The 23,109-nt window shown below is 53.2% G+C and overlaps 1 protein-coding gene across 1 annotated transcript in view; it reads right to left on the bottom strand.

Moving 5' to 3' along the window:
- Positions 1–7,514: 7,514 nt before the first annotated feature.
- EFNB1 (ephrin B1) overlaps positions 7,515–23,109 on the bottom strand; it is a 60,251-nt gene continuing 44,656 nt past the window's right edge. The window contains exon 6 of the mRNA XM_024746610.1: positions 7,515–7,604. Coding sequence (XP_024602378.1) covers positions 7,530–7,604 — 75 coding nt within the window. The 3' untranslated portion in view covers positions 7,515–7,529. The remainder of the gene's footprint in view (positions 7,605–23,109) is intronic.

The raw sequence follows: 23,109 nt of genomic DNA, 5'->3' as shown, positions 1-23,109 counted from the left end.
GTCTCTGTCTCTCACACATGCTGCCGGTCTCTTCCAATTCTCAGTTCCTCTGCCTTGGTACCCTCTGCCTCTCTGTATCTGACACTGTTTCCCTTTCTCCCACTTTCCCGGTCTCTGTCAGCTGGTGGAGGTTTCTCCCTCTGTGTCTGGATCTCTGGATCACACACCCTCTTTGTGTTTCTCTCTCTCTCCCCATCCCTCTATGAGTGCCGAGGATGACCATCACCTTGCCCCCTCCCCAGAGTGAGCGAGGGCACGTGGAACAGGTGCAGGTGATGCTTTCAGAGCCCCAGACTCCCGACCCGCCCAGGGCCAAGCTGAGCAGTGGCGGGGTGGGGACTGGAGGCAGTAGGCCTGGCTCTGCTTGGGAAATCCCTCCCCCCATGCCAGGCCCTTCCTGAGTCAAGTCCTGGGAACAACCACCCCAATTAAACCCTAGGGCCAGTTGAGAGGGAGGAATGGGCCTGGCACCCAGTCGGCCCTGGGGGCCTGGGAGTTAGTGCCACCCACTCCCCACTTTACAACCGGCCGAGTACTCTGATAGCCTCTGAGTTGATCATCACTGGAAACCTCTGGGGGGACGGAGCAAGAGATTCTTCTGTCTGCTTCATAGACAAGACCCCTGAGTTCCAAGAAGTCAAAGGACTTGGCCCAGGACATACAGCCCATGACAGATCTAGAGCAAGGGTAAAAACTGCCAGGCAAAGATCAACAGCTCTGGATGTCCCACCCAACTCTGCTCCCGGAACCGTGGGCGTGCTGGGCAAAGGAGTGAGCAGACGCTCTCTAATGCAAAGGCTCTGACACTGAAGACCCACTTTGAGCAAGGACCCAGGGAAATGCAAAGGCAGACACGAATACACTAATCTCTGGCGAGAGCTTGCCTATTTCTGAAGTACTCTCTCGTTTGCCACCTTCCTAATAACCAAGGTAAGTAGTGATTAACCTTATGCCCACTGTCGGCTAAGGAGTAGATGACAGACACAGGGTCAGAGCCTAGTGTACACCCCCTACTCCAGGGCTCTGTCTACCACGCCCCTCTTGGCAGCAGGGGGCCCAAGCCCCTACAGCTGGGAAGGTTGGTGTTGGCCATGGATGGGGCTACACCAGGGCCAGCTCAGGCTGTACTCACAGGGCAAATCTCGGTCCACCTCAAGCAGGCAGAGCCCAGTAGTCAAGGTAGGAGAGCATTCCCAGTCCAGGAACCAGACCCGAAGAATTGGTCACTGCATTCTAGCCTGAAATTCTGAACCAAGCCCAAGGTGGCCTAGAGCTGGCTGAGGAGCTGCTGTGAGAGCAATGCCAGGGAGGAGAGGTCCTGGCATGGCCCAGAGAACCCTGGCCTTCCTTCCGGCCCCCATCCTCAAACTCTGGTTTATGATTTATACCTGCTTACTGTCTCTCTCTACCCTCACTATAATGTCAGCTCCATGAGGGCAGGGGTTTTTGCATTTTGTTCACTGCTCCATCCCTAGTGCCTACAACGGTGGCTGGCACATAGCATGCACTCAGTAAATCACTGAGTAATTATTGCGTGAATAAATGAATATTGAGTGGATAAATGAATGAATGTTATACCCCGTAAGTGGGGAGGGGGAGGATTTCATGGCCTAAAAGATTTGCCCACCTCCTTCTCCTGGGCAGAATGGGAGAGGGCACCCCTTCTGCAGAGTTCAGACTCTGCTTATCCCAGAGCACCTGGCACAGACCCCTGTAACACCCCACTTTCTCCTGAGGACTCAGCCAGGCCTGAGAGGAGAGGAACAAGGGCTTCCCACATGTTCCCACAGAACACAGCCAACAGCACACCCTGTCCTAACTCATAGACTTGTAAGGTGTCTGGCTGCCCGAGCCCATTCCACAGTTGGGGAGACTGAGGCCTGCAGAGAAGAGTAAAGGAGCAGACCAAGGTCACTCTGGGTCGGTGTGGAGATAGGCTTGGAGGCCAGGGCTCCTGACTCTCCTGCTGGACTCTGGGAGGGATCTGGGGAGGGAAGGGGAAGGTAGGAAGGATGCCCTCAGGACTCCCCATCCTGGGTGCCCATGTCGGACCCACCATCTTTGGCATATTCATCACCCTCTATTTCAGACCCACATCACCCTTCGCCTTTCCTTAGGAGCTGGCATAGGGGCCAAAGTGGCTGTGAATAGGGACTTCCATTTTTTTCGGGCCCCACTCTTGTCCCAGCCCTAGCCACACATCCCACCTTCCCACTCCCCTCCTCAGATGGAAACTCTATCTCCACTCACACTTGCTCCCTTTATATCTCTCCCCTCAGTTTTATGGGGTGGCTGTGGCAAGAAAGAATTGGGGGGGGGGTGCTGTGGCTCAGAGACTGTCCTTTATTAGTTCTCTCTTCCCGGAAAATGAGGGGCTGCAGCTGGCCGGCGATATGGGCGGGGTGAGCTGGACTCTGGCTGCTGGGAAGACTGCACATCTGGGGGTGGGGGCCTGGAAAGGAGTCTGAGATGAATTACCTGTGTGTGCTAGGAGAATCAATTGGGCATGCGGGCACGCTGCCTGCCCCGCTGGAATTAGGGACCAGGGTTGGGGTCGCCAGCTGGGCACATGGGAGCAGGTGGAGCCCCCAGAGAGGGGGCAGCGGGGCAGGCAGTATCAGAGCCTTGGAGAGAAAGCCCAGCCTCCCTGAAAAAGAAGAAAGAGCTCTTCTCAAACTCAGGGGAAAATCTTGATAAATGGAGCCTGCCATTCTCCATGGCACAACCTTCTAGCCACACTACCAGAGCCCCATACTACCCACTCCCCTCCCCACCCATCCCAAAGCCACTTCCAGCTGGGGCCTCCCATCTCTGTTCCTCTGCCCAGATGGCATGGGTGCTCTGTGATGCATCCTGGCCCCTTGTCTGACATGCACGTGCCCACGCACCCACAGGCACGCACACGTGCATTTTCACTTTCTTTCAAAACATTCCTCCCTCCCTGCCCCACTCCAAGGACATCATTGACATCTCTGCCACTTATTAGCCAAATGTGACCTCAGTTTTCCTCATCTGCAAAATGGAGCAATCCTTCCAAAACAGAATGCTTTGAGCTTTGGAAATCATTAATGGGTAACACCTGGCCCTCAGCTTGTGTCCGTGGCTGGCAGTGAGGTGAAATGGGAAAAATATAGGAATAATAATACCCGCCTTGTAACATGGCTGAGAGAACCTATAGTGAACATGTTTGGAAGAGTGAGTCCTTTCGCAAGCTGGGAAATGTGCTTCCAGGAGGTAGGACCCTCTCCCCATGATCCCCTCCTCCCTGCCCTCTACCCAGTGTCCTTGGAGGCCACCACAGGAATACACCCCCTCAGCTCCCAAGGCTCCAGGAGAGCTAGGAGGCGGCTAGGGGTCGGGAAGCCAGGTGGGCCTACCAGGGCCTGGGCCTTGAAGGTGGCTGCCTGCCTAACTGCTGAGGACAGTGGAGATAGCCCCCTCCTTCCCACACCTTCCTGCCCCCACCCCCATCTCTGCAGCCTTGCGTTCGGGTCCCTTGCTCTCCAGGAGACAGCCTCCTCTCTGACGTCATCTGCAGTCAGTTCCCCTCAGGGCCATCCCCAATTTTCATTTCCTTTCACTAATCCTCACTCACAGTCCCTTTGCACAGCCCAGAACAGCCTCTGTCCCAGAGCTGGCCCCGCTCACCAGATATTTGTTGCAACTCACAAACCTAGGCTTCTCAGCTGGAAGGGCCTTGCTGAGTTCATCATCTCTCGTCCCCTCCCTTCAACGCAAAGACTGGGACAGGACGTGGTGGAGGTGGTGGGAGGAGAGCTGGGATCCCTCCCACCCATTCAGCACCTCTGTGCTAATTAGGAAAGGGCATCCCTTTAGGCAGATGCAGCCTGCACCAGTGCTCACATGATTGGTAAAGAGAAGGCAGGCTGGCTGTCAGCCCCCACTCACACCCTTGGCCAGACACCCTTGTGCAGTTTGCAACCTGTGCAACCATACATGGTGGCTCTGGGAGATAGCCTGAGCCTTCTAACGCATGCTCAGAGAGCCTGGACTGGGCTCTTTTAGAGACCTTGCTTCAGGAAAAGCCAGGAAGGTTATATTAAGTCCTGGAGCAGTTCAAGAGATGGAAAAGCACCAAAGGGAGGTGATCTGCTCACTCCAAAGGCAGCCACGTCTGGAGCAAATGTGCAGATGGCAAGGGCATCTCTGGGACTCTGGTGGTTAGAGAGGGGACGCAGGACTGAGGGCATGCTGGCACAGCAGGCTCGTAAATAAAGTGCACAATGAAAACCAAAGGGCTAAGGCCTGGAGTTCCGTTTGGAGAACAGGAGTCGAGGGCTGAGGTCCAGGTTCCAGCAGTGCAGTTAGGGCTGAGGACTGAGGGAGGAATGGAGAGGTCAGTGCTGCAGATCTGAGGAGAGAGCGAACCTGCAGTCCTGTGTCACGTCAGATCACTATCAGGGTAGGGGCAGTGGGCGGTGGCCCAGCAGGTCTGCGTGTGAGCGGGGCCCATTTGCCCAGCCCAGCAGTTCCCATTCATCTGCCTCCTTCTAGCCCCAGGATCCCAGGCTTGTAAACAAGCATTAGGACATTAAAACACGTTGGTTTAGCACTTTCGCATTCCAGTTCCTCTGTGCCTCGAAGGGAGCAAATGTCTAGCCCCCTCCATCTTTACCCTGGCAGAGCCCTATTCATCTTTCAAGCCTAGTTCAAACGTCACTGCCTCTGTGAAGCCTCCTCTGAGCCCCTGCCCTGAGATCCTCTCAGCTCTCGCAACTTCTTGGACTCCAACTGTCACCACATGGATCTCATTGTACTGTATTCTCTCAGTTTTTTTGTCTGTCACCCCCACCAGACTAAGGGCCCCTGAGAGCAGGGCCTCTGTCCAATTTGCCTTTGAGTCCCCAGGGCCTGGCACTGATCCTGGTGCTGGGAGGAGCTTAAGAAATGCACACTGGGAGGACGAATGAAGCAAAATGGATACACGTCACACACAGGTCACTGGTCGCTGGGTCTGGGAAGGACAGTGAACTCAACAACTGGGCCAGGGAGTAAAGATCCGTGACTGTTCTCATTGCAGGCCTCCAGGCCATGTGTGGATCAGAATGAAAGCATGCAGCAGGGGCAGGGGGATGGGATGGGGCAGGGGCCATGGAGGGTGATTCCTGCTCATCACTGTGCCATCCTCCTGACTGTTCCTCCCTCAGTCTGGCCTCAAGCTCTGGACAAGCTCCAGGAAGCCAAGGCAGAGGATATCCATGTGACATCTGACCAACCCTTCTGGTGGGCACCACGCCAATGTCCTGTCTTGCTTGGGATGTCAGAACACACCCAGCTGCCCCTTCTTCTCTGGCCATCTGGGAGGGCTTCATCTCTCCCACTACTCAAGTTCCTAGAGCGCCCTGACCGGGGGGCTCAATCCCTGCTCTATATGACCCCTCCCACTCCCTTCCCGCCAAGCTGGGATGGGGACAGCACTAACAAGCCAGGCGAACTGAGGCCAGGGGGACCTGGCCTCTTGGATTCTTGATGCAGCTTTGCCATCAACCTGTCGGGTGACTGCGGTCCAGTGTCTGGCCCCTGCTGACCCAGGATTGTCCCTGCTGGGGTCTGAAGGTCCCCAGGAGGGATAGAGGCTCCTAGGAAGGCCAGTGGAGAATTGACTTTGCTGCAGAAAGATGGCCCTCGCCCCCCAGGGGCATCTGGAGGGCTTTTAAGGAAGAGAGCAGGACCGGGCAGGGATGGTCCCCCCCCCCCCCCGCCTGCCTGCCCGAGCCTGCACCCGCCTGGCCACAGGCTGAGGAAGCATAATCGTGCTGGGCTATTTCAGACCCATTATCTCAGCTCAGCTCCTGCTTCCTGAGCAGGCCCCGAATTAGCCTGGCGCTTTGTTCTCAAGTGCATCTGTCAGATCGCTTGGCCTATACCTCGGGAAGGAGGGAGAGGGGGGAGGGGAGGGCAGGGGCGGGGAGGGGGCGGAGAGGGAGCCGGAGGAGGAACTCGACGCTAATTAAGTCTCATTTAAAAAAAAGAAGGCAACAATGAGGAATAGGAGAAGAAGAAAGAGAAACGAGGTGGAGGGGGGAGGGAAAGGCTGCTGAGGAAGCAGAACAGCCGCCGGGAGAGACACACACACAGAAATGCACAGGCACACACATGCCCACGAAAAGACACACAAACACACACAGCTCTCCCTCCTGGCAGCCTGCAACCATCTTCTCCGTGCTCAGCCCTGCCTTGGCCCAACCTGGCCAGGTCAGAGGTAGGCACAGAAACCCGAGCCTCCCTTCTAGTGCCCAGGGTTGCAGGGCTAAGGACCAAGTTCAGCCCAGCTTCCAGTCCTGGCTAGGCAATTCAGGAGCTCTGTGGCCTTGGGCTAATCCCCTCTTGGGATCACATGCGTCACATGAGGTGAATCCTTAGGCCCACTTTGCAAGGCTGGTGGGATGAATCGGGAGCACTGTGTGCGGAACCTGGGCACAGATGGGCTCCTCTACCACCAGCCTCTGCCTCTGGCCAATGCCCTACCGGGCTCAGACCCGGCTGAACTATTCCCAGGGCACTGCACAGGACCTGGGGGCCTGCTGGCCTGTGCCCCATCACCAGCACAGGCAGCCTTAACGGACTATTGCTCGGGCAACAGACAAAGCTGCCCGGGGCACGTCGGCCCCCCGTGTCTTTACAAAGGTCCCAAATATTCCTAATGAACTAACTCTAGCTCACTCACTTTCTCTCAGAATTCTTGGTCTCTTAGTAACTTACCTCTCCCAAAACAGGAGCCCAGCTCTGTGCCAAGCTCGCCTTTCACACTACTCCAGCCCAGCCTTGGGGCGGGGGGTGTTCAGAATGTCTACCCCATTCCTCCTCACTGGCTGACCTCAGCCTTCCCATCTGCAAGACGTGTGACCTGCGCTACCCTGCCCACCCGGGGGCAGGGGCTGCCATCTCCAGGCAGAAGAGGACTTCACGGGACGTTTGCCAGCTCCCAGCAAGTCTTTTGAAGATTTAACTTCATACAATATTCCTCTTTCTCTGTCTGACTATATCTTATGTGTGGAATCTAAAAAGAAATGATACAAATTCACTTATTTACAAAACAGAAACAGACTCACAGTCTTAGAGAACGAATTTACGGTTACCAGGGGGGATGTGTGGGGTGAAGGGATAGTTAGGGAGTTTGGGATCGACACGTACACACTGCTGTATTTAAAATGGTAACCAACAAGGACCTCCTGTATAACACACGGAACTCTGCTCAATATTAGGTAACAACCTAAATGGGAAAAGAATTTCAAAAAGAATAGATACATGTATATGTATAACTGAATCGCTTTGCTGTACACCTGAAACTAACACAACGTTGTTAAACAACTATATTCCAGTATAAAATAAAAAGTTTGAAAAAGATTTAACTTCAACCTTTGCCTTTGGGGCTGGCATTGACACGCCTCCTGAGTTCGGAGCATTCGTAAGAACAGCTTAGTGGCAAGAATCTTCATCTGGGAGTCAGATGGTCCTGGATTCAGATCTCTGCTCTGCAAATCGCTGGTCATGAGACCTTGAGCAACTTAACTCTCCTTTCTGAGCCTTAGTGTCCTCCTCTGTAAAATGGTGTTAATGACCACAGCTGCCTCGCGGTATGCCTGTGAGGATGACACGAGATCATGTGTACACAGCATTTAGAAACCGTGCCTGACACATGCTAGATGCTCAATATATTGGACTATTTTTAAATTGAGATATAATTGACATATAACATTGCATTCGTTTTAGGTGTAAAACATAATGATTTATTTACAGACATATATATTGTAAAATGACCACCACAATAAGTTTAGTTAACAACCATCACCACAGTTAACAATTTTTTTCCTTACGATGAGAACATGTTGGGCTATTATTATCACTCCTCTTGCCTCCATTTCCCCATATCATCTCCCCCACCCCATCTGGCCTAGCCCAGATCCAAATCCCCCCAGAGCAGCCCAGATGCTCCCCCGTGCCTGGTGGGGCAGAGGGCCTGGAGGGAGTCCCCGCCCCGGGGGAGCTGGGCCGGGACTGCAGGGGTCCATGTCACCCCCGGGGCTCCTCCCTGTGCTCCGCAGCAGGCCTGGGGGAGCCGGGTTCACGGGGGCTCAGGCTGGCCCAGGCAGTGTGAGCTCAGGGACTGGGGCTTCAGCACCAGGAGTAGCCAGCTCTAGGAGTAGGAATTTTGTGGCCTGGGGTCTGGTAGCCTGGCTGCCGGTCCCAGATGTGCCGGGGACTCCGCGTGCCCTTGGCTGAGTCCCTGCTTCTATAGGGGTGTCAGCTGGCACCCCTTCCCCAGCGGTGAGGCAGCAAGATCTCCAAGGCTGCAGAACTGGAGGTCACTGCTAAGGCCTTGCCCCGCTCAGTGAGGTCAGTTGGCAGAGGTCAGCTGGCATGTCCCATTCCCACTGTCCGCCCCTGCCCCCGCACTGCTCCTCTCCCCTCCCTGGCAAAGCTTTTTCTCGAAGGCTCTTCTGCAGCGCGCCCTCCGAGCCTTTCCGCCCACATTCCTGTGCAAGCCTTCCAGCGGTCCCAGACTGAGCTGGGGGCTCGGATGGGATATGCGCTGTGAGCTGAGTTCCCATTGTCCACAAATCGGGACCAGCTGTGAGCAGCCTGAGAGCCCCGGGCTCGTGGCCACCCCCACTCCCACTGCAGTTACAGAAGAAGGGAATGGAGTGAGCCCACCGCCTGCCGGCCTGCCCAGGGCTCCCCCAACCCCAACACACACAGCATGATCGGCTCCCTAGCCAGGAACAATCAAGCATTATGAATAAAGATGTGCAGCTGGACAGAGAATTCCTCCACACCCACCTGGCCCACCCAGCAACTCCCAGCCTTCCTCCCCCATCCAGGCCCTTTCCACCTCAGGGGTACCCCACCCTGGCACGCGTGCGTGCAGAGGCCAGCTTCTAGGGGCGGAGGACTGCTCCCGCCTGGCACTGTCTTCGGAAGAGCACCCTGGTCCTCTGGAAAGAGGTCGCTTAACCCTGTCATGTCATAACTTGGGTGGGCTTGTGCATAAGGCTTGCTGTGACCTTGGCCATCAGGACTGGTGGGGAAGAAGGAGGCCAGACCCTGGGGAAGCTGAAGCCAGGAACCTGATTCCTGAGCAGGAAGCTTGGTCCAATGGGGTGTAGACCCTTAACTTGGTCAGACTCAGTATTGGGGCAGGTCCAGTGACAAGAAGCCAGGGGGTGGGTGCGTCTGTTGGTAGCAGAGTCGTAGGATTCTAGATACTCTGCACTGACAACAGCATTCTAGCCAGGGTCTGAACACACTGGAAATAGCATCCAAGGCTTTGGGTGGGGAGGGCGCTTTGGGAAGAGCATCAACCCTGGGAGGAAGAGATGTGCTCCCCTGGACAACAAGTCATAGGGTTTGGACCCATGTATGCCTGCGGGGTGGGGCGGAAAGGAAGCCACGCCGGACACAAGTTTGGCCCAGGATTCTGCTGTAGTGTCTGCCTAGCCCCAGGCACTACAGCCTATATAATAAGAGGAATTCCATATCCTTTCCCATCGCACCACTCCTCCCCTACTCCTGCCCCTGTGTCCTGACTCTATCCCAACCTCCATTCCCCACTCCTATCCCAAAAACCCAGTGGGACTGAGGTGGCCCAGGTCAGGATTAGCTTCAGACCTGAGGGCTGGGTCTCTAGGTCAGTGGTCTCAATCCTGGCTGCACAATTGAATTACCTAGGGAGCTTCGAAAAATCCCCAAGGACCAGACTATACCCCAGACCAACTGAGTCGGGATCTCTGGGGGTAGGATCCAGCCATCAATAAGTTTAAAGCCCGCCAGGTGAGTCCAATATGCAGCCGAAGTGGAGACCGCTGTTAGAGGCAAGCACCCAGCAGAAGCAGAGCGGTTAAGAACAGGAGCTCAGAAAGTAGAGAGTCTGAGTCAGAATCCCACCCCTGCCGCTTCCTTGTGTGGCAGATTACCCAACCTCATCAAACCTCAGTTTCCTCATCTGTAAAATCGGACCTCCATGATTGTTGTATTACACAAGAAAATACACACAAAGATCTTAGCATGGTACACAGGAAATACTCAAACGATGTTGGCTATTATTATTATTAGCCGAAAGGGCTGATTCCGGCAGAGGCTGACACATAGGTGGAAAAGTCATTCCCTCTTCATCCAGAGGCTTGTAAACTTGGGTTACAGGTTGGCAATGTCAGTGGCGTCCCAGAAGAGACAGGCAAATTCATCAACGGTGGAGGAATAAAGTATCAGGACTGAGGCATTAGAAACCATTCACTCATGTTACAAAAATGGAAGCCAAGGTGCAGGAAGGGAAAGAGACCAGAAAGCTGGTGTCTCGACTCTCATGTGTGTGCTCAGGTCGATGTACGTTTATCTACTGTGTAGGTAAACACACAGTAGGGCACCTACTATGAAGCAGGAACTGTGTTGGCAAGGAAGGAGCACAGAGGTGAATATGGCAGAGTCCCTGCTCTCAAAGGGCTCAGAGCCAGGCTTGTAGATCTGTTAATCACAAAGGATGGGAAGCGATCAGTTCCATCTAGACAGAGAAGTTGTATCCAGTTGGAGAGTTCCAGAGAAGGCTTCAACAGGCAAAGGTGGGCCATGGAGAAGGCATTCCAGGCAAAGGAAAAGACATGGGTGAAGACACTGAAGGTTTTGGTTCTTTCTAATCTTTCCAAAGAATAACTTAGCTTCTGCGTGGAGGATGGAGGAAAATGTACAAGTAGGGAGGGGACCACTGCTCTAGCTCAGGGGACAATTGATGAGGATATGATTCAGTCCTTCTGTTTCTTGCCCAGTCCCCACCCCTCACTGTTGATAACCTCACCTCATTTTGTATTGAGAAAATGAGCGCCATCAGACAGGAACTTCCTTTTCTCCCCACAAATTCTATAGTCCCATTGCTCCTTCTTCCCCCATCACAATGGAGAATGAGGCCTTCCTCCTATCTCAGACCAACCTTTCAAACTGCCCACCCTTCTCACCTTCCCAAGGCTTTTTTGGGTAGCCCCTTCCACTCTCTGTCTCATTCCCTTTAACAAAGACGCAAGTTCTGTAACTTCCTTCTTAACAAAAACGGGCGGGAGAGGGGAGGGGAAGGGAAGGAAGAGGACAGAAGGGGAGGGAAGGGAAAAAGGGACACTTTTTAAAGAGTAGACTTTCCTTTGATCCACATCTCCCTCTAGTTATGGCCCCACATCTATGCTTTCCTTCACAGGGGAATTTCTCGAAAGAGCCATCTACACTCCATCTCTGCTTCCTTAGCGTCCATTCATCTGTCAACCACTGCACTCTGGCTTCTACCCTTGCCCCTTCACTAAAATCACTCTTGTCAAGGTCACCAACAACTGCCGGATGGCCAGATCCAGCAGACACTTCTAGGAGCCGATATTATGACAGGCAGGCCAGTGTGGTGGTTAAGACAGGCCTTCTGGAGACAGCCTGCTTGCGTTTGAACCCCGGCTCTAACACTACCCAACTGGAGGACCTTGAGAAAAATACTTAGCCTCTCTGAGACTCAATATCCTAACCTCTAAATTGGAGGTGATAATCGTAGCACCTATCTCACAGAGTTGATGTGAGGAGTCAGTGAGGTAATACCTAACCCCCTGTGCCCAGCACTTGGCACACAGCAGGTGCTCCACATGGGTTGGTTCCATCCAGGCTCCATCTGACCTGACCTCTCAGCAGGTGTCCCAGCGCTGATTGACTTCTTCCTTCGGTAAAAAGTCTCTTCTCTCGATCCTGGGAGAACACGCTCTCCTGTTTTTTCTCCTACCTCACTGGCCCCTCCATGCACTCCTCCTCTATCCAAACTCTCCTCTCCTCTTCGCACTCTCGAGGCGAGCTCGTCCATTCCTGTGGCTTCAAATGCCATGTATATGCTTGTCACTCCCAAATGTTCATGTCCATCCCCAACCCCCCTGATCTCCAGCCTCATTTAACCAACCACCTACTTGATATCCTCACTTGAATGCTTAAAGAAAACTCCAAATTAAACATGTCCAAAGGAAAAAATCTGAATTCAGCAGGAAGCCTGTTCCTCCCCCAGTCTTCCCATCTTAGTAAATGGCACCATTTACGAGTTGCTCAGGCCCAAACCCCAGGAGCCTTCCTTGGTTCTTTCCTTCCCCTCACTCCCCGCGTTCAATCAATCGACAGATTGTGTTCTACCTCAAGCATATCTCATCCATCCACGTCTCTCCACCTGCCCCACCATAACCATGTCTCTCTCCTGGACAGCTGCATAGGCCTCCTCGCTGCTCTCTTGCTCCTCTCTTAGCCTGTGGCAGTCTAGTCACTGGTTTTCAAAATGTGTTAGCAGACTCCACCTCTCCCTAACTTAAAACCTTGCGGTGGTTTTGGATTGTACTTGGAATCAAAGGTAAGCTTCTTTCTCTGGTTTACAGGGCCCCCCGCAAGGTGTGGTCCCTGCCTCCCCCTCTGACCACATCTTGTCCCATTGACCCCCTCTTTCTCTTCACTGCAGCCGCAGTGGCATTCTCTCTTCTCCACAACACACTTGAGCTCTTTCTGGCCTCTGGATCTTTGCGGTTGTTGGTTCCTCTGCCTGGAAAGTTGACTCCTTAGCTCTTCACATTGCTGGCTCTTTGTCAGCCTCCAGGTCTTAGCTTAAATAAGGCCTCCTTAAAAAGGCTTCCTCTGAACAGCATACCTAAAATAGGTCGCCCTGTTGTTCTCTATCACAGCCATGCATTTACTGCCTTCCTAGCTCCTTATGTATTTATTCATTTGTTTCTTCACTACCTGTTTCCCTCACTAGAATGAATGTGTCATGAGGACAGACACCTCAACTGTCTTGTTCACCATGGTTTCCCCAGAATCTGACACAGTGAATGTCACAGAGAATTCAATGACTTCTGAATGAATGGATAAATGAAGCAAAACAGAAAATAGGCCTGGAGAGAAGGGGACAAACTGGAGAGATATTGAGGAAGTAGACATGATAAAACTTGGTGATGGATTGGATGTGGGGGGTGAGAGAAAGGAAGGAGGCAGCGATGACTCCCAGGTTTCTGGCTTTATTAACTGAGTGGATGGTTGTACCATTTATGAAACTGGACAATAAGAAAAAAGACCGGTTTGGGGGAAAAGATGATACCTTCAGCTTGAGGCATTGAGTTTGAAGTCCCTGTCTGACATAAAATGAACATGCCCAGTAGGTGCCTTGGGGCTTGAATTGAGTCTGGAACTGAATGAATGATCAGGGCTAGTGACGATAAATAATGGGATGTGATGAGAATGGCTGGAAGCAGGAGGATGGACATGACTGCTCTGGAGAGAGCATAGAGAGAGAAGAAGACAAAGACAAAAGTAGAGCAAAACTGGCCCACGTATGGCAAGAGTAGAGAGTAAAGGAGCTGCAAGATGCAAGAGACCTGAAGCCCTTCGGTGTCTCCAAAGCCAAGGGAAGAGAGAATGGCAGGCAGGAAGGGGCGCGTGGTAGGGTCAGATGTGAGGATGGAAAAAGGCCACTCGATTTGGTGACAAGGAAGCCATTGGTGATCTTTAAAGAGCAATTTCAGGGGGCTTCCCTGGTGGCGCAGTGGTTGAGAGTCCGCCTGCCGATGCAGGGGACAAGGGTTCGTGCCCCGGTCCGGGAGGATCCCACATGCTGCGGAGCGGCTGGGCCCGTGAGCCATGGCCGCTGAGCCTGCGCGTCCAGAGCCTGTGCTCCGCAGTGGGAGAGGCCACAACAGTGAGAGACCCACGTACCGCAAAAAAAAAAAAAAAAAGAGCAATTTCAGGCAAGAGGGACAGAGGACCATAATGCAGTAGACTGAGGAGAGAGTGGGAGGTGAGGATGCGGAGGTAATGAGGGGAGACAATGCTTCCAAGAAGTTTGGCTGAGAAGGGAAGGCAAGAGAGAAGACGATAGCTTAAGAAGGAGGCAGGGTCAAGGGAGGGTTTCTTTGAAGGATGCGGGAGAGCTGAAAATCCTTGTAGGCTGAGGAGGAAATAGCACTCAAACGAGGGGGAGAGATGGAGATATAAGATAAAGGGAATAATTGATGGAGTTAGAGGTTAGGTATGGAGCAGAGGATAGACATGTCTTCCTAGGAGACAAAAGGGAGAGGGAGAAAGAGAGGGAGGGAGGGAGGGAGAGAGGGAAGGAGGGAGGGAGAAGGAGGAGAGAGAGAGACTGGGAGGGAGGACATACAGAAAATTTCTGAGATGGACAGCCTTTGCCTTAGCAAAATTGGAAGCCAAATATTAGGAGGGGTGTAGCCGTGAGGCTGGAATGTAAGAAAAGTGGAAGATGGGAATGGCAGTCCCCATGGGATGAGTTAAAGGATTGTGGAACATCAGTATCAGTAAGGGCCTCCTGTTGAGGCTGGCAAACTTGTAAGTTCTAGGAGCTAACCGACCAGGGCTGGGGGCAGCAGCAGAACCAGCAGAGGGTGTGCAAAGCTTGAATGGCTTTAAGCCATGAAGGTCATGGCTGGCATCAGGGTCTAGAGTAGACAACGCAGGGAGGTGAGGGAGGCCTGAAGAGGACTGAGGGCCGGTAGAACGGGGTAGGGAATGGCAATGAGAGACTGAAATGCTCAGGAGTGGGGGGACCAGTTCATTTTTTTTCATTAATCCAACAAATGGTTACTTAGCCCAGTGCCAAGCACTGGAACCAAGGCCAGGTTTAGGAGGAATGAAGGAGCCAGTCATCTGAGGGGTGGGGGTAGAGGAGTGGAGGATTGGAAATCTTGGGCCTGAAGTCTTCCCAAGTAATGACAAGGCTGAAGATGTAGCCAAGTCAGTGGGAAGCTTCTATAGAGAGGATGTGTAGATGAGGTCATGAGCGTTGTAGGATGGCTGGGGGTCGGGCTGAGGGGGATGTCCATGAAGATGCTGAAGGCAGTGGAGAAGGCAGCAGTAGCCAGGGTGGAGAGAAAGGCCAGGGGCCTGGTGCTGTGGCAACTGAAGACCAACCAATATTTTCTGGTGGGCAGTGGGGCTGAGAAAGGGGGGAGGGGTTTCTGGTCAATAGCATGGCTTTCTGTGGAAGAGCGGGTGTTGGAAGTAGGCATGGGAGCCCTGGGCCATAGACAGCAATTGCAAACCTGGACTACAGCAGTCTCCCTACTGCTTCTAGAAGCCAAGCTGGGCAAAGGTAAAAGCAGGCCGTTCACTGGAGAGAGTTGCTGAAGGCAGACACAGGTTTCAGTTCTGATCTGACGGCAAAGGGGGGATGATTTTGGAGGAAAGATGGAGGCAGGTGGCTTTGTGGCCAATAGAACGGTTTCCATGGAGAGCACTCAGGGTGTTGATGGGGTAAGATCAGACCTGGAGAGAAGGACAAGTGACTGGGCGATTCCTGAGAGAACCCTTTGTCCTTGGAATGTCATCACAGGTGGCAGGACCCGGGGTCAGGGAATGGGGCAGCCAGGGAGATGAGACTGGCCTCTGGGAGCATGACCACAGCAGCTGGTCCACCCTCTACTCCTCCCAGCAGAACCATGTGCAAGAGGCAACAGAGAGTAAGGCTGCCTGGGTCCCTGAGGCTGATCAGCACAAAGTGTGGCAAGCCTCCCGCCTTTTCCTGGAGGTCTCTCAGCTCAACCAGCCAACTCCACTTCACTTGTCAAGAAGTTGGCCCTAATATCTCCTGAGCAGAATTGAGGTCAGGTGTTTGGTGGTGTAGACAGAGCACCGTATTGGCCCAGGACAGTAAGCAGGCCTGTGTAAGTTCTATTCTGCTGCTTTGTTCTCTGCACTTCATCAGTTTCCTCACCTGAAAAACCAGGGTAAGATTGCTTTCCTCACAAGATGGTTATGACAATTAACTGAGAGAATGCTCTGATAAGTTTTTGTAAACCTTTAGTCACTGCAGAGATATCAGTTGGAAGCATCTCATTACCACTGGGAGGAGGGCTGTGGCCCCGAGGCACTCCGATGAAGGCCAGCGGACCCATTAGTTTATCTGGCTGTCCAGCGGCCCATCTTCCTACTCGTCAGTACAGGAAGCTGGCCGTTAAGGACCTGTACCAACCTAGGCACCTGCTGCTCCTGGGCAGGTAGGAGACCAGTGGAGAAAGGGATGGGAAACCAGAATGCGGAGAGAGGGAAGCATGGGAGGATCAAGAGGAGGCATCCAACTGGCTGCCATCTAACCCTGTTCCCTAGAGACACCAGGACCTATATGATTCCTATTTCTTGCCTTTCTGGCTAGTTGGGACCTCAGGCTGGCCAGCTGGATACTGGGCAGGAAGCCCAGTGAACCAGCCTGAGCTGGGGGGCATTTCTACAGGGGACCCTCGGGGACCGAGAGAATGCAGTGGGAGAGCCCTAGACTGAGCAGGGAGGGGCCTGCGGCCCCAGACTGCTCCTGCCCGGGAAGGAGGGGATGTGAGTAAAACAGCTGAGCTGGAAATTGGGGAAATCAAACATAAACCACCTCAATAAACCTGTCAAGGCCAACAAACTCCCTCCTTTGTTCCCATTGCATGACCTGTACTTGGCTTATAAAGGCACAGCAAATTAACTCTGGTTTTGAGGCAAGGCCTCTGATACCACTCCACCCGGGTTGGAATCCCGGCTCTACCACTTACTAGCTGTGAGACCTTGGACAGGTAAATTAACCTCTCTGTTCCTCATCTGTAAAATGGGGTGTTGTGGGATTAAATGATTTAATATTGGTAAAGCACTTTCAGGCTCTGGACGCGCAGGCCCAGCTGCCATGGCTCACGGGCCCAGCTGCTCCGCGGCATGTGGGATCCTCCCGGACCGGGACACGAACCCGTGTCCCCTGCATCGGCAGGCAGACTCTCAACCACTGCGCCACCAGGGAAGCCCAACACTCTTAATATTTCTAGAACACTAGAGTCTGGGCAGCAGATGTTCTATGGAAAAGGCATTAGACTTGGATTCTGACAGATCTGGGTGCAAACCCTCCATATCTCACTTGACCTCTCTGAGCCTCAGATTCCTCATCTTTAAAGGAGGTGGTGGACTAACTCTTAGCCCACAGGACAGACTATAGATTAGATGAAGAAATGCCTATAGTTGTGTCTGGCCATCCCCAGCCCTTAGTAAGTGCTCAGTAAACGACAACCTCCTGAAATCTCCCAAACACCTAGCACCATTTCCCAGAGACTGTCCCAGATGCGTAATCACCAGTACAATGCCGGATCCCTTTTAGACGCTGCAGCCCGCCTGGTACCTATCTTTGCAGGAGTCGAGGCAATTCAAGGGCCTGAGACTTTTCTGCAAGTGCTTCCTGCTTCGTGTGTCTTAGAGCAACAGTGCTTGTCAAACTCTAGAGCCTATCGGAACCCCCTGGAGGACTTACGGAAACACAGATTGCTGGCCCTACCCCTAGAGTTTTTGATTTAGTAGAACCAGGGTGGGGCCTAAGAATTTGTATTTCTAACAAGTTCCGGAACCGCTGATGTTGCTGGTCCGGGGAGCACACTTTGAGCATCACTGCCTTGGAACAGCAACAGTGATGTGCAGACAGAGCACCTGGGGAAGTTGTGCAGCCGTGAATTCTGATTGAGTGGATCTGGGGTGGAGCCTGGGATTCTGTATTTCTAAGAAGCTCCCAGGTGCTACTGATGCTGCTCCACTGACCACACTTTGGGTAGCTAGGCTCAGAGGAGCGCTTGACACTTAGTTCATTACCGGCCCTTCCCAACCGAGAAGCTAGCAGGTTAGCAGAGGCAAACAGACCCGGGGAGGGGAGTGCAGGGCTCGCAGTCAGAAGTTCAGCCAAAAGGCAGTATCAGAGAGGAGGTGACAATGGAGAGCTTTGCTGGCAAGGTGAGAACAACACTGAGAGCAACAGGGCTTGATTCCAGGAATGGCGGGCAGCCTGCGTTTAAGGCACTAACAGTGGTGTGTGCTCTCCATGTGCACACACGAGAGAGAAAGCACAAAGTTTTGAAATAATTTGATATTTGTTTTTCAAGCATCAAAGTAGTATCTTGGGAAAAATCAAAACTTCATTGGACTTCTTTACATGTACTTTATGGGCTAGTATTGTTTTTAAGTTTAATTATTTATGGACAGTGGGGGGCAGGGGGTGTGCAGTCTGTTCAGAGCTTAAAGCCTCTAAAATTCTTAAAACCCAACCCTGGTGGCCACTGAAGTCTCTGTCCCTGAGCTTTGGGGCGTAAGGTTGTGGCCAAGTGTGTGTTCTGCTGGCTGTCCCTCACTTCTCCCCAGGAACTGCAGAGGAGATTCAACTTTCTTAGATGGAATACAAGTCATCATCAAAGGGGATTCAGGATTTGTAGATGGGGTACCAGATGTCACACCAGAATGAAGAGGGTCCAAGGGCCTAGAGAGGCATCAATGTCACTGAATCAAGGAACAAAGGAAGGGCACGGGTTCCCCATGGACATTCCGATCAGCAGCCTCCCACACCAGCAGCTTGTTCCCCCGTACCATGAGAAGTACCCCCAGCCCTCCCAAAGGCAAAGAGGCCAAGGATTCCAAGTCACATTGACCAGCACGTGAAGCCCAGTTCTACCTCTTCTTAGCTGTATGACCCAGGACGAATGAACTTTCTATTCTCAGCCTTGGTTTCTTAATCTGTAAAATGGGAATAATAATAGTTTCTACCTTATAGGGCTGTTATGAGAACTAAATGAGTTAATATAAACAAGATGCTTAGAATAATTCCTGGGACCTAGTGTGCTCTCAAAAATCATGGTTACTATAATTATCTAATAGTAGTCCTTATCACAGTAATAGCACCATCTCAGTAGAAACAGAGATGAGTTTGGGCAATGGGAAACGTCTGTTCAAGGAGACAAAGGGGCAGACGTGAGAGGTGAGCTGTGTTCAAGATGTGTCTGAAAGGAGCCTGCCAAGATTTCTCAGGGCCACCACCCACTGCCCAGTCCTGCCAAGTCACATGGGGTCCAGTGAGACCATCAGACAAAACCCAGAATTGTCCTGAGGGACCCAAAAACCCCAGTAATGGAACTGAAAACCTTGGGGACACAGGTCCTATTTCCATCTCTTCTCCTAGTTGAAAGTTGTTAAAACGGAACAGCAATAAGAGTTGGAGCTCGGTGTTCCCTCTCCAGACTGCTGTGGGCCTATAAGAATAGTGTCTGACCCACTAGTCAACACCAAAATGCTAGCATAGATCCAAAATGCCCAAGGCCTTCCTTTATCAAAAGAGCACACCTGCATTCAGATGTACTTGGGAGCCGTGAATCAGCTGAACAGTTCCCATTCCATCCCCACCAGGACACAAAAGTTGGCTGCAAAGGCGGTTTCAGGGAGTGATAACCTGGTCCCCACCTCCTCTCTCACCCGTGCCAACCCGTCCAGGCCAGTGGGTCTCCCAATTAGCATCACTGGGATTCTCTTTCACCAGCTTCTTCAGGCTTTGAAAGATTCATTCTCCCAAACACTCAGAATTGGAGGCATAACAATTTATTTGTCTTCCTAGTTTTATCATACAGACATCCCGGGCTGCCAATCGAAGCTTCTGGCCAGCATGAGATTGGCCAAGAGCACACCGAGCTGCCATTGGAATGACAGCCCAGACCCGGGACAGGCCTCCTGAAGTGCTGCAGCTGACTTTCAGATGCCTCTCCAGCTCTTCTCTTCACGGATGCTGGCTTGGGATGGGAACCATGGATCCTGCCCCACCCCTTCACATCCCCAAAATGGCCAGTGACTAACCTAAGGGTGTACAGGGATTTCTGGGAAGAAAAGCCAGGTCTTGGGCCTTCCGGCTCTTATAGCCGTGTTACCGGATTGCCTCAAACTTTCTCAAACCTACCTCCAAGTGTGCACGCGGTGCCTATTAAATCAGTCTTCTTGGCCTGGCCAAAGCCCTCCTCCCCCTTCCTCCGGGCCCTTCATCCTGCATCACGGACCCCCTCCCCTCCAGCTTCAGGGCCTAATCCCAAAGTGTCCTTTTCACATCTGCACCCCTCCCCTCTCCCAGCCTGTTCTCCATAGGAATGGGCCTCCCTCAGCCTTCCCATCTCCTGCTTCCCACCCCCCTCACCCCCAGCACTATAGAGTGTCATAAATTCTAACGAAACCCCATCAGGGGAAGAAAAGGAGCAAAAAGTGCCTAATTGGCAGGGGCCTCGAAGCTCTTGGTCCCCGTGGTGGGATTGATAAGGTTCCTGGGAAGCGGTAGGGGTTTGGAGAGAGAAGGGGGGAGGCTGGGGGCCTGCCTGCCAAATGTAGCCAATTAATGTCAGTGCTGCCTTTCATGCCAGCCAATTAAGTCCCACATACTTGTCACCAGCCCTGGGAAGGGGGGCAGGGAGGGCGGGGCAGGGGGTTTCAGGGGAACAACTAATTTCCCTGCAGCCAGGATAATGCAGCCTTCAAAATGGGGAAAGGGTGCAGGGGGAGTTAGAAGGTGTCCGGGGGTCAGCAGGGGCAGGCAGCTGGGGAGGGGGCAAAGTGCAGAACACTGGGGCTCTGTGGGGACTTTGTTTGGGGCCCTGGGAGAAATGGAAGCTGGGATTGGCTTCGGGGGCCAAGAGCTGCTGGGAACTGGAATGGGAACTCACTTTCTCACTTTGTGCCCTGAGCTAGCGGAGCCGGGCACTTGCCAGTTATGCCATTCAGTTTGTACAACTCCTGCGCAGCTCAGAGAGGTTAGGGAACCTGCTCAAGATGGAACAGCTATAAATGGCCAGGGTAACACGGTACTGACCTGCCAAGGTCCATGGTAAATGTTCCCTAAGACCCCTGTAAAGCAGGGACAGTGGCCTAAGCATCCAGGAGCCCTAGCCACCTCCCTACTCACCACCACCAACTGGACAGAGGGTCCTAATGGAGGGCGGCACAGTCCAGGCTCCTAGACAGCAGGTTAGCCTGGGAGATGGTGAAAGATCTTTCGAGGCAGGGAGAAGGACGTTGGAAGGGGCACAGGAAACAGCGTCTCAGTGAAGGAATATCCTTGTGAAACTGGGGGTGCCCACTGTTAGCCCTCCAAGGATGCAGCTGGCTACAGATAGAAGAGATATTTCCAGACAGTCAGAGGTATCAGGAGGGTCTTAGAAGCTCTTCCCTTGGAAGGCCAATGCTTAGGAAAGTTGCCTTCTTGCTGGCTTGGGGGACAATTCTGAGAGCTCCTGAAGGAGGGTCCAGTGGCTCAGGAGCAGGCCGACAGGGGGCTTCAGGGCTGGGGGAAAAAGACCACCCAGGGGTCCCTGGGAGCGAGCAAGTCTCTTTGGGGCAGCCTCTGGCTCAGCATCAACCACTTACCCTCAGGAGCAAGTCAGGCTTCCCCCAGGCCTCCCCCGGGGAGAAAGTGAGTGAGTGAGACAGAGCCGAGCGCCGATCTTGGCTCCACCACTTGTGAGCTGAGCGACCTGAGGGGAGTCCTGGACCCTCTCTAAGCCTCAGTTGTCTCATCTGTGAAATGGGGTTAAGCAGAATCCCTACTGCCAGGGCTGCAGTGAGGCTCCCAGAGGAGACTGGATGGGAAAGGGTTTGTAATCTATGACTGACTAGCTAGGTTGGAGGTGCTTCTGAGCAGGCAGTTGGGGTAGAGGCATGTGCCCAGGAGCGGGGCTGCACAGTGCCACCAGCTGCCCCTCTGCCCTGGGTGCAGGGCATAATATGTGCATTGTCGTGCAGATGCTTTTCTGGGCTGCCCACCCCCAGTGGGCCTATAATGACCTTGAGAGCTGGTTGGAGGCTGGGGCAGGCTAATTACACGGCCCCAAGCCCGCCAAGACCCAATAATTACACATCAACTTGTACAGAGAGGGTGGCTAATTGTGTGACACGCTGTGAGGGGAGGGCCAGGGTGCCCCCCAAGCTAATGAGCCTCCCCCAGAGTCCATGGAGCAGGGCCAGGGTGAGGGGATGTGGCATGCAGGCCCTTCCCATTCCCAGCCCCCCATGGTGCCCAGCTCCCTGGAGGGTGGCAGGGAGCGCAGGAGGGAGGCAAGCAGTGATTAAGAGCAAAAGCTCACCTTAGGCCTGTCTCCTCTTGCCAAGTCTTGCTCAAAGACGCACCTGGTTGGGTGCTATGGGCCTGCTCTCTAAGGAGAAATGCGCCCCCCCCAACGCCTCCCTCACCCCAGGATGGCTCAAGCTCTTCCAGGCTTGCCTTCTGCCCCTGGCCCCGACTGGCTGGCGGACTGGCCGTGACAAGGAGTAAAAGACAGATCTGGGAAAACCTTGACCATCAGAGCTGGCAGGATCCACCAGGATCCCTCAGTCCAGCTCCTGCTTCTCACGGGGGTGGGAAACCAAAGCTCAGATCAGCCAGAGCCCTGGCGAGCTGGTGAGCTACTCTCAGGCCCACCCGACTGGGCTTCTTATTTCTTTTTCATTCAAAGTAGTCCTAGGTACTCTAAAGGCCGTGCGGTTGGCCATTTCTATGTTCAATTTTCTTTTTTAATATTTATGTGTTTGGTTGCACCGGGTCTTAGTCGCGGCACATGGGATCTTCGTTGCCGCATGCGGGATCTTCAGTTGCAGCATGCAGGATGTTTAGTTGCGGCATGCAGGATCTCTCTCTCTTTTTTTTTTTTTTTTTCAGTTGTGGCATGCAGGATCTAGCTCCCTGACCAGGGATCGAACCCGGGCCCCCCGCATTGGGAGTACAGAGCCTTAACCACTGGACCACCAGGGAAGTCCCTCTATGTTCAAATTTAGCCCTTTCACTTTCGAGCCGTGTGACTTTGGGCAAGTCACTTTACCTTTCTGAGCCCCAGTTTCCCCACCTATAAAATGACAAGGTTACGAGGATAACATGAGTTAATTCCAGTGAGTGAAACCTAGTGCCTGGCACCATGTGACCCTATCTAGTGTCCTCTTCATGCAGGTTCTTGACATCCCACCTGACGCCCAGTGCCACAGAACAACTGGCCCCACCCCCCTACAGCCACCTCCACCTCCTTTCCAGGCTCAGACTCTACCCCTATCCACCAGAGGTCACCCTGACTGTCCAAACCCACCCCAACCGCTAATTCCTGCCTGGATACCTCTCTCTTTTCCCTGAGATTGGAGCAAACTGGAAGGTGCAGGGGTGTGAGGGCAGGGGACAAATTAGGCCGTCTCTCTTCCCTTCAGATGTGACACCCTATGGAGGTAAGGCTTCAAGGTGGACAGAGGCCTAGGCATCTCCTGTTTCTCAGATGACCTCCACCTGTCTAGCTTGTCCCTCAA

The sequence above is a fragment of the Neophocaena asiaeorientalis genome, unplaced genomic scaffold (assembly GCF_003031525.2).
Source record: "Neophocaena asiaeorientalis asiaeorientalis breed wild unplaced genomic scaffold, Neophocaena_asiaeorientalis_V1.1 scaffold667, whole genome shotgun sequence".
Lineage (NCBI taxonomy): Eukaryota > Metazoa > Chordata > Mammalia > Artiodactyla > Phocoenidae > Neophocaena > Neophocaena asiaeorientalis.
Note: the sequence above shows the minus strand (reverse complement) of the source record. Positions and strands in the feature narration are given on the sequence as shown.